Below are 11812 nucleotides of genomic sequence, written 5' to 3'. Positions count from 1 at the left end.
GTTTTACTTTTTGAAGAGGACACAAGCATGGCTGACCTTGATGCTCGCGTCATACAACCGCCTGACTTCAGAGTCGATGGTCAATTGGCTTTGGATAAAAGTCATGCGGGGTGTAAGAAGTTCTGTTCTGTAGGTAACACAGCAAATTAGTAAAATCCAAGGGTGGAGGAAGGTAGAAACTGTTCAGGTGCTGCTGGCATGACAAGTTCTGCTGCAATAAAAAAAAATACATTGATTATCCTAAAGAAAGAGAATGAGGGCTCCATATGTTAAAGCTGACATACAAAATCCTTTCAGCACTATATACCGACACAAAAGCAGTCGTGAAAGCCGACAGGATAGCATCAACGTGTGAATCAGACTTCACAATAACTTCTCGTTTAATAGAAACTCGGACAATAACTGAAAGCTGCTTTCTTCATCATTTCATCCTCAAATCGCTGCCTCCTGAATTATAATCAAATTGTATCGTGAGGTGCCTCAAGACTCTCACCCCTACTCGTTAGCAGTACAATCAACTAGCTAAACCTTCACATCTGTGGGTTGCTTACATGCAAACATCCTCCTCTTCCTTGATGTGGAAGCTGGCATCTTATTTCACAAACAAGAATTTCCTGAACATCTCCAGGGTGGCCCTGCTGTTTGACAACAGATGTCTGAGAACATGTTAACAGGGCGGAGAAGTGTTTGTAAGATTCTATCGAGCGTTAGAGAGGAACAAAAATAATGTTTTTATCATTTATGAAATGTAGTAATGTGCTTTAATAACCATAATCATTGAGGCACTACTCTAAAAGTAACATATACTTTTTATGTCTAATTTATAAATTATCTTTTTCAACTTTTCTTTAAAAAATATTTTTTGCACTCAATTATGTTCATGTACAAATGCTGACTTTTATATTATTTACAATAAGTATCATGAATGTGAGTTTTGCTGTTTATCCTCATGTGGACATCAGAGCATCATAACCTCCACCACAAAACACTCCACAGTCAAGAACTTCCTGATTCCTCCTAGAATCATCTGACGCTTTCCTCTTTTTGGAGGTGTTGAAGGAAGATATTAACACATCCTTCGGTTCTGGTTCTGTCCCGCAGGTCGATTGCTGATTGGCTGAAACCTCCAGATACTTGGTTCCTGCTGGACTTCATTAAGCCAGAGTTTCTGCTGTTGAGGGTCGGTGTGCCTTTTGCTGTTTGTTTGTTTCTTTTTTTTTTTTTAATCATGTGCATCTTTTTCTTTTGTCTTTCTTCAGACTCTTGCTCGATGTATTATCATGTGGGATGAAATCCTTCCCAATACCGAATGGGTCAAGAGTAACATACCCCAGGTGAGGAAATACACACCCAGAAACAAGTTTGTAGTTTTAATTTTTTTTTTTGTTTTTTTGTGTCTTAGGCTAATTTGGCATTTAGCTAACATTTTAGCTTGCTATCAGCTTTAGCGTTTTTTTAAGCTAAAAGCTTCAGTCTTTTTAGCTATCAATTTCACTAATAATTACATCAAACTTTATTATTTAAATAAAAGCGTGATTTTCAATTTTTAATAGTACTGGAATATTTTTTCCAAACATTAACTGTTCTTTTGCTTATGCTAATACATATTCTCACTGACACAGTTTAGCAATGCAGCAGCAGCTGAAACTTGTCACCTGTTTTTCCTTTTTGTTTCTAGATAATCAGGGAAAATATCGACCCATCAGAGGACATTAACATGGATGCAATGACGTGAGTGATTAAGCTTAAATACTTAACGTCTTTATCTCTCTTTAATTTTCCCTCTTCTTCACTAAAGACATTTTATTTGTTTGCATCAGCCAAGCTCAAGACTACATCACGGCTGGAGCCTGCATGGCTTTAGGTCTACGCTTTGCCGGTTCTGCCAATTCGGATGCCTTTGATTGCCTCTATGAGTTTGCCAAGACCTTCATGAAGATCATGTCCTTTGCTGGGACGGCTCCTGTTGGCACTGTGAGTGATTTCCTCGTTTAAATCTCCACAACAGATGCTTATATGTGTTATTTCTTCCCCTGCCTGTCCAAACATGCTCTGACTTCTCCAGCAGACCAGTTACTACAACCTGCAAACGGGCCTATCCATGGTCCTCCTGGCCATGTCCATGATAATGGCCGGAACCGGAGACCTGAAGGTGCTGCAGCTGTGCCGCTTCCTCCACAAGCGCACCGGAGGCGAGATGAACTACGGCTTCCACATGGCTCATCACATGTCCCTCGGTTTGCTTTTCCTCGGAGGAGGCAGGTGAGGCAAAAGCCCTTATCGGGTTTCACGTGTGTTTTGAATAGGTCCATATTAGTTAAGCAAACACAAGAAAACAGCAGATTAGAAGGTAGGATTGGACAGGTAGGATCATTCGACAGTTCTTTCTTCACATGGCTGAAATGTTGTGGAAAAAAGAACGCTGGAGCTTGATTTAGATTTTATAGATAAACTTTATTAACCACACTAGGGGCAACTGGTGGTGGAAGGGCAACACATACAAAGACACGTTTCCCAGAGGTGGGCAACAGCAATTCTGGTGGCGCTAATTGCCAATAAAGAGACACACGTGGGAGGGCAGAATATGTCAAAAATCAAACATCTTCAATCTGTGTCATAGTAGAACGACAGAAGTATAAGTACATACAATCAACATCGATACATAAAGACAAAAGGTCCGGCCTTGCACCATCCATCTGTCGTCGTGCTTGACGGCCACTTGGAGGGAGTTTTGAAGGAAGCATTGAAATCTAGAGGGTCTCAAAGAGGGGAGAAATGTAGGTTTCCATGACAACCGGCTCTGCTTATCGCACTTTCAGCAGATTTGTTTCAGTTCGGCCGAGGGAGTGTGCCCTTGGCCAGGGAGCATCGGATTAAAGATGATGGTTTAGGCCAGGGGTCCATCTGAATTCTTCATTCTTCCTGGAAGCTCCGCCCTAATGCTAACGGACTGACGATAATTGGTGACATCATCAAACGAAACTGACGTCCGGAATATAAGACACAATTTTTTTCATAACTCTCCGTTTGGATGGCTAAATGAAGGATTCTGATTGGGCCTTCAAGAGCTATTCGGGTTGATTTCTCACCAACCAAGACCCAGGAGGAGCCAAAAAAGTCTTCTCTCATCCTTTAGACAAATAAGATGCTGATTTATTTTTATGTTTTTGCTACTAACATGATGCATTTAAATAAACTATTGTTTTTTGGCATAAATAAAATATAAACATGAAGAGAAAATAACTTTTTTAAAAAAATATTATAATTTTTTACAGTGCTTCACATAACTTCCTTTCAAAATAAAAGACATCCTACACCATAGGATCATGTCAATGCAGCAAATGCAGTACAAAGTGTAAAGTATTCATGAAAAAAATGGTTAATTTACTATTTCTGGTGGATTTGAGCCACAAATTCATAAATATAATCAACAAAACCCAATCTGAGCTAATTAAGTGACCCCTACTGTATATTAAAACCACTTTAAATCCTTGAATTTGTTCAAAAATATAAAAAATCTGCTTTATAATCCAGTGGATTGTAACTTAAAATAGCTTTAATTCTGGTTGTGTTTACTGACAAGAAATGTGATAAATGAAGCTCAAAATTAAGTCAAATTTCCTCATAAAAACTGAGTATTTTTTTGGGGATGTTTGTAGGTGAAGTCTGTATCCTTAAATCTTTTGCCTTTCATTGTTTTTGGACATAAAGGGAAAAAAAACAGATTGTGAAAGCACTGTTACTGTATTTCTTTTATGCCGATCTTCTTCTTTCACCTTGTTGACTAAAATCTCACAACAAGAGGATTACACATTCCAAACTCCTGAGGTTATCTGAAGGTTTCCCTTAAATTTGACACTTGTGGCCTGATATTTTTTGTTGCCACTGCCTGAGGTAATTGCTAATGTGGATTTCAAATGTCATCGACCCGTGTCACCAGTTTAATTATATTCCATTTGGAGCCTGTCACAGAAACACACGCCAGAGGCATTTAGTGAGGCCAAGAACTGTGCACATCTAAGTACAAACAAAAACACGCCCACTAGATTTGCTTCTGGGAGGGACCAGGTACCACATAAACACACACATATGCTGTGTGTTAGTCACATAAATACACAGCATTCATGCACACATACACATAGAAACCAGGCTTCTCAAACCATTGACTGAGATGTGTTTATTGAAAAAGAAACAAGAGCTTCCACTCTCTCATTACATATCACCGATGCGTCTCCACCTACGACCATAATCAGATCGAGCTTTTGATTTGAATGAGGTCACTTTTTATTTTAGACTTGCCAGCTGCAAGTTTTTAGCCGAATCAAATAACATAAAAACCCGAGTATGTCCGCTGAGGTGAAAGGTCAAACCTTGGGGACGTCCCACTGCTTCATCTTCCTCCGTTCTCCGCCTTGCATTATCGGTCATTCAGTTTCTCTTTTTTCAGCATTCAAATTTTTGATTCATACTTCCCTTCAGCACATTTTACTGTTATCACCTCACTGCTGCCATTCATCTTTTTTCTCTTTCATTCCCTCACCTGTTTTCCATCGCTAATCTCCAACTTGTAGTTCCTGTTTTTTTCCATCTTTCTTTCACCCTTCCTTCTTCTTCTTACTTTGCTCCTTTTTTAAAGGAAACTGAAAGGAAATCTACATTTATTTAAACATTTTTCAAAGATACACAATCCAGATCAGCATTTACAGACGATCAAAACTTTTTTTTTTTACAAAAATTACAATTTTTTATTGTATTTCATTAGTTTATTTGGTAGAACGTTAAGTACTATTCATCCTGTAATGCGTTGAGAATGTTATTTCACTTATTGTGTTAAAGTGCGGGGTAAAACTTAAAAAATTAATTAATGCCATTACGTTTACTGCAGAAAAAAGTTATTCAAATAAGTTATTTATTAGGTCACGATTGCCGAAATTTTAAGATTTAGTAAAAGTCCCAAACTTTATTAGGAAGGCTCAAAGTTAAAAATATCATACATGTTTTTCTTTTGTTGGGGTTAAAGTTTGGAGTGCTCAACAGGAAATTCAGAAAAGTTACATTAATATATTTTTATTTAAAAATCATATTCGTAAAGAACAAACTTAAGGAATATGTAATGTGTAGGTAGTGTGTCAGCAGGCGGTAAAGGCCATCAAAAATATTTTCCTAAATCTTTTCTTTAAGATATATGGGAGCAAAAAATAAAATAAGAATGTTATTCCTCTCACTGCTCGTTTCCATTCATGAAGATGAATGAACTTATGTAATGTGCTGAATATGTTATTGTGATGTGATTTTCTTCATGAAACGATTAAAAATAAACAGAAACAGAATTGAAAAGTTACTTTTTTGCTGTACGTAAGGATATTTTCTCTCTTAAAATAAGTTGTTGAAATTGCAATATTTTAAAAACGACACTTTTTAAAATCATTTTGTAAACCTGTAAAGTTTTGTCATGGAAGAAACTAATAGGGAAGGTTTTTATGAACCTGCTTCTTCCAAAAATGTTACTTTTTTATTGATTTGCAGCCATTAAAGAGATCAGTTTTTAAAACCTTTTACTTTTGTTTTGAAAGAACTATAGACTTGTATACTTCTACCAAATTAATTCCTAAAGTCCCACTCCAACTGTGTTTTTTCTATTGTAAATTAATTCCCAATGGTATTTTATTTACCATTATGGCCCTTTTAGCCAAAATCCAAAAACCTGTGTCTGTTTTTAAAACAAATATCTTCTGCAATGCCGCAGGAGTTCATCCGTTTTTAATGCAGAAGTTCCCATCATCCCTTTGGTTTACATTCTCTCGCGATAGCTCACATAACAAGCTAACGTAGTAAAAAAAAAAATTATGCAAGTATGAGCTGTGCAGCTGAACAATTTTGAGCCAGAAGGCTGCTCAGATGAGGGAAAGTGAAGACATTAATGGATCTATTTGTCTTTAAGTTGATGCATTATAATTGTAGCAGAGCAGGGAGACTTTATGATTGTTATTGTGGCACAAACCAGAGCTTTTCCAAACCACTGGTTTTCATCTGCTCCTGATCCAATGCGTTTAGGAAAAACAATGTTTTAACTTTAAATTATTATATTCTTGTTCTTTATTATGAGAAAAAAAGCTGCATAAAAACACAATTTTCATTGGAGAGAGTCTTTGAGATCTGCTTAGCTCCAAAAATACCAAAAAAATCGAAGAACATATCAGTGCTTTGCCGTTTAAAGGCGCCATTCGTACCTTGCAGCTTCAAATTAGTCATTAATATTTGTGATTTTTGCCACATTCCCTCAGCAGTCACTTTCTGTAACAACAGTTACCGGTGGCGACTGTAAATACACGCTGAAGGAATTAAATGTTCTTAAACACATCAAACATGACACGGCCAGTCATTAAATTGAAGGGCAACATCTTGTGCTGCAAGCGACTGTCAAGTGGTCTCATCGGTAACCTTCCAGGCACAGGCAGCCTTCATTGTTTGACCCAACATTATTATAATCACCCTATTAGTCCAAGTACTCATTCAGCTGTCAGCTATTATGTTTAAGAGCTTCTGCTCTGGCCTTTGACACAGTCCAGATTGCACACATGTCATTTAACTCGCAGAACTGTGTTTAAAGTGTTTAACTTTGGGAAGATAGTTTTGTGAAGAACACAATATTTCCAGAGGGAAATGGAAGTGTGTGCATTTACTGACGTCTTTTGTGGTGGCTGTGGGTAAATTGTGTGTCTGAATAATGATTGCTTTTGTGTTTCTTTTTTTGAAGGTACACTCTGAGCACCTCTAACTCTGCCATCGCCGCCCTCCTGTGTGCCTTGTACCCCCATTTTCCTGCTCACAGCACAGACAACCGGTGAGGCCAACAGTAAAATGCACACTAACAATAAAAACACATTTTACAAAATATCATTTCATTGCTGCTAATATGCCAGATTTATCCTGAAAGTGAAGCATGCAAGTCACACATCATTGTTGGGCCTTTTAGTGAATTTCCAACTTTTGAGGCTGAATAACTCAATCAATTAAAAAATGTATTACACTTTTGGATTGTGATTAATCATGATTAATCCAAATGTTTTAATAAGTACATTTTCGATGACAATATGTGCCTTTTGAACACAAATAGGCCAGAAAATAAATATTTTCATTCCTTTTTAGTGTCTGAAATTTTAACATTTATAAAGTGTTAACTCAGATATTAAGTGTGTATTTTGTGTGTACAAAAGCACATCAACAGTAAGAAAAGCAGAACTTTAAAGACTTTTATATCTGCAGCATTACTCCAAAATAACCCTAAGGTACTGATGTAAAGTCATAAGAAACAAAAATGACGTTTCTGCACTTAAACTTCTTTAAGATGAACTTCTACCATGGTCTGGGTGAATACTCGATTCTGATTGGCTGCTGAGTTTGAATGCGCAAGCGTTCAATATCACTGTTCGGCTGCTTCAAAACAAACGTTTGCGTCATCATCTGAACAAAAACAAGCGGTTATAGGTGAACTATTTCTCTAAATGCTTTATTTAATCTATCGGGACGATCAGCTTAAAGATCACAAGGTCTGCGCCGCTTCAGCTGCTTGTTTTTATGTTACCGTGACTACGGGCCGCACCACAAGTCAAATCGAGTGAAAAAGCGATGGAATAAAGTACTGAAAATCGGTTAGGTATTTATTTCTTTTGTAAGTGAGCATGTTATAACCCTCGTTGTATCTATTGGGGTCCAGATGACCCAAGCCTTACATTGGTGACAAATATGGACAGGATTTCATGTCTGCCATTGAGAAAAAAAAGTTCAGCACGCTGTCTTGTGGGGTCAAGATGACTTCACTCACAACGTCAAACATAGTATTGCTGCCACAAACGAATATTTTGATCGTCGACTAATAACCGATTATTTATTCTGTTTATTCGACTAATCGGGTCATGCGCAAACTGGATGTAAAGAACACATCTTAGCATCATTAGCTTTAAACTAACTAAAAAGTTGATAAATAGCATTACCTGCGATAATGCTAGTTTGGATGCTGTAAGCTGAATTTGGCCGCTAAAGATTCTAGTGCTGATAGCTGAAGATGCTGAAATTGATAGCTAAAAATGCTGAAGATGATAGCTGAAAACGCTGAAATAGCTAAAATATTAGTTAGATGCCAAATTAGCCTAAAAAACTGAAAAACAGCCAAAGTTAGCCAAAATAGCTAGCATGCAGCTGAAATATTAGCTAAACTCCAAAATAGCCTAAAAACTGAATAAATCCTAAATTAGCCAAAGTAGTTAACATGTAGCTGAAATATTAAATAAACTCCAAAAAAGCCTACAAACCTTAATAAATGCCAAAATAGTCCAAAAAGCTAGCAGAATGCCATTACAACTTTCAATTTTACTACACTCTGACTCCATATAATATAAAGTAACGACTAATTGACTATTAAATTAGTTGTCGACTATTTTAATAGTCGGTTAGTCGTCGTTTATTATAATTTTTTTTTTAACTTTTATTGCATGTGTTAATGTACTAACATTGACAGCCCTAATTTTAATTAAGTCTGCACAAAATTGATATTTGTTTTTGTTGTTCAACTAACCTGCTTCCTCAAAAGTTAACATTTTGTCAGGAAAAAACAATAAAAACAGACATTTTAAGAATAAGCGAATGAGCTAATTTTACTCTAGTTTAAAAACTTATTGGATAAATAGAACAATATTGAACAGGTATATTACTACCATTAGTTTACAGTTATTTTATGGATGCAGACTGTGATTGTTGCCTAAAAGTAAAGTGAAAAGTTGTTGCTGCTGCAGTTACCACCTGCAGGCCCTGAGGCACCTGGCTGTTCTGGCTGCTGAGCCTCGCCTGCTGGTTCCTGTGGACGTGGACTCCTTAAAGCCTTGCTATGTCCTCTTGGAAGTCACCTATAAGGTAAGTGTTTACCTTAAAAAGGAAGAAAGAACGAACTTTAATAATTTGTTTCTAAATGTGTGATAAACCTGCATTTAGACAACTTTTTATGTTCTGACACTCTTTATAAATTTGCACAGAATAGCTTAAGCAAGTTTTATCTTTTTATTATGCAAATGTAATGGTTTTGCATGCTTATGCTTTTGTTCATTCATGAAATCTATTTGATGCAAAACTATTTTGAAAAAGTGATCTTTCTTATCATTGTTTGTCTGTATTCTTGTGAAGTATTGAATTTGGAAGTTTAAAAGTTTTGTTGTGTAGATTAACAGCTTTTATTGATTCTAGAAATGCTCTACTATTGCAAACATGAATATTTTAAATCTATTTTTAAAGAAGGATAGTCAATTTAAGGCACTATGTTTGAACAGGAAGTGAATCAGCAACACCTCTGTTCTTTGGAAAATACATTATATGTATATAAGTGAAGCTATTGTTTTAAATAGGAGGAAGTGGGAATGCCCTTCAAAGTAAGCTATAAAATTTCAGACATTTAAATCATTTTTAGGGAAACTGTTTCATAAAGTTCAAGCATTTGAGCTGCCAGTTTCCAGCCTCCACTTAGAATTATGCGTCATCTCATTATTAAGCACATTTGCTGAGTCTTGTTTTGAAAACTAATTGTTCACCCTATTCTGTCTTTATAGTTTAAGAGTTGACATGCAATTGAACTGTGTGCAAATGTGATTTTTAATTTGGAACACAACATTTAACTCGTTTCAATTCTTTTAGAGCAGGAGTGTCAAACTCATTCGCACCAGGGGGGGAAATCCAGAACACACATTGGGTCATGGGCCATTTATTGAACACTCTATAACCAAATTTTTTAAACTTTAAAACCATAACTTTTTAACATAATTATGAACTAGATTCATAGCATTACCTGTGATTATGCTAGTGTGAATGCTGTAAGCTGATTTTGACCTCTGAAAATGCTAGCTAAAATCACCGAACCTGAACGTTGAAAATGCTGAAGCTGATAGTCAGCTAAAATATTAGCTAAATACCAAATTAGCCTAAAAAACTTAAAGAAAAAAACCTAGGTTAGCCAAAACAGCTAAAATATTGCTGAAAAATTGCTAAACTTCAAAATACTATTATTAAACTAAATTACCCCAAAAAAACTAACGTGTAAATATTGGCTTACTCCAAAACAGCCTAAAAAATTTGAAAAAAGCCTAAATTGGCCAAAATAGCTAACATGTAGCTGAAATATTAGCTAAACTCCAAAACAGCCTCAAAGGCAAAAAAAAAGGCCTAAATTAGCCAAAACAGCTAGCATGTAGCTGAAATAATAACTAAGCTTCAAAACGACTTTAAAAACAAAAAAAGCCTAATTTATCCAAAACAGCTTAGCATGTAGCTACAATATTAGCTAGACTCCAAAATAGCCTAAAAAATTGTATCAAATGCTGAAATACTCCACAAAGCTAGCAGAATGCGAATTTTTAAAGCCATAACTTTTTAACATGAATAATAAAAAGGCAAGAATATTATTCCAGAATTAATCATATTAAACCTTAAATAACTTTCAATATTTTACTCTCCATTAAAAGATATTTTGTCCAAATTATACAAGATAGATATAAGCGCAAGATAACATTGGACCATTAATAACAATAAAATAAAATGATCTGGAGGGCCGGATCTGGCCCCCGGGCCTTGACTTTGACACTTGTATAAACTAAGGACAGTAAAAGGATGCTCTTACTTTGAAATGCCGCTGAATTTACTCTTCACTCATGAAAGATGCTTGAAGGTTGATGTTCCTGCTGGAATTCAGGCTTTCATTTAACTCTCAGCAGATGGCCCAGCTTGATTCTGTTTACCATCATTTTAGTTTTTGTGTAGGAGTCAGAAAAATTGTTTATTTTATCATCATGTTAAATTATTTATTTGGTCTCATGTTGTGTTGTTTTGTTCTGTCAAGTGGAATTGGTAACAATAGGTTTTTGTCGTGCTCAGTATCGACAGTGTGGACATGGCTCATGTGCGTCACATGTGATTAAGATGCAGTTTTTTCTGGTTTTAGGACACAAAGTGGTACAAAGAAACAACCGTGGAGCTGATGGCTCCCACCCTGCTTCCTGAGCTGCATCTTTTAAAGCGGGTAAATCCGAGTCCAGTTCTGTGCAGCACCCAAACCCGATGAGAAGAGCGGCCTAACAGTGTTAATGCATTGTCCTCCGTAGGTGAAGGTGAAGGGCCCACGCTACTGGGAACTGTCAGTAGACCTCAGCAAAGAAACACAACATCTGAAGTGAGTCAAAACAACAGTCTTAGACAATTGTTGTGGTTTGTTTTTCTGTTGGCATTTATATACACACCTGCAACATCGTACAATTTTGTTTTTTTTAACATCCTGATGTCTTCTGCTAGTTCCTTGAATTTACATAGAATATCTCCAACTATTGATCTAATGTTTCCTTTAGATCGATCCTGTCAAGAGATGGAGTTTTGTACGTCAAACTTCGGGCCGGTCAGCTGCCCTACAAAGATGACCCTCAGGGCTGGAAGAGCCTCCTGGCCACGGCCATCAACCACTTGAACTCTGGAGTCAGGGCTTTTAAGGTAAGCTCTGTGGAGCGGATCCGTCTGAGAACGCCGGTCGGCTTTGAGATGAGGCCTCCACTGAATGTAGTATCTGCTGAATTCTCTGAACTCAATTCTCTGCTGGGAAAGGGAATTTGTTCTTCAGTATTAGAACCTCTTTGATTTATCAGGCCATACTTTCATTATATTTTAAGGACAGAATAGAATTGGAAAGAATAAATAGAAGTTATTAAGTCCAAATAGGTAGGTAAGCTAGTATAAGTTTGTAGGTATAATTAAGTTGGTGAGTAAATATGTATAGGAATTAAGT

The 11812-nt window shown here is 36.5% G+C and overlaps 1 protein-coding gene across 3 annotated transcripts in view; it reads left to right on the top strand.

The window, feature by feature from the left end:
* anapc1 (anaphase promoting complex subunit 1) overlaps window positions 1-11812 on the top strand; it is a 58205-nt gene that overhangs the window by 38255 nt on the left and 8138 nt on the right. For 2 of the 3 annotated variants that reach the window (XM_024297032.2, XM_024297030.2), the window contains exons 39-48: window positions 1102-1180; window positions 1260-1334; window positions 1679-1731; window positions 1821-1974; window positions 2066-2262; window positions 6758-6844; window positions 8793-8910; window positions 10982-11059; window positions 11142-11209; window positions 11382-11520. In XM_024297032.2, coding sequence (XP_024152800.1) covers window positions 1102-1180; window positions 1260-1334; window positions 1679-1731; window positions 1821-1974; window positions 2066-2262; window positions 6758-6844; window positions 8793-8910; window positions 10982-11059; window positions 11142-11209; window positions 11382-11520 — 1048 coding nt within the window. The remainder of the gene's footprint in view (window positions 1-1101; window positions 1181-1259; window positions 1335-1678; window positions 1732-1820; window positions 1975-2065; window positions 2263-6757; window positions 6845-8792; window positions 8911-10981; window positions 11060-11141; window positions 11210-11381; window positions 11521-11812) is intronic. The other variant, XM_024297031.2, reaches the window with a different exon arrangement.

Source organism: Oryzias melastigma, linkage group LG15, assembly GCF_002922805.2.
Source record: "Oryzias melastigma strain HK-1 linkage group LG15, ASM292280v2, whole genome shotgun sequence".
Lineage (NCBI taxonomy): Eukaryota > Metazoa > Chordata > Actinopteri > Beloniformes > Adrianichthyidae > Oryzias > Oryzias melastigma.
The sequence above is the reverse complement of the archived record's forward strand: the minus strand, read 5'-3'. Positions and strand labels throughout refer to the sequence as shown.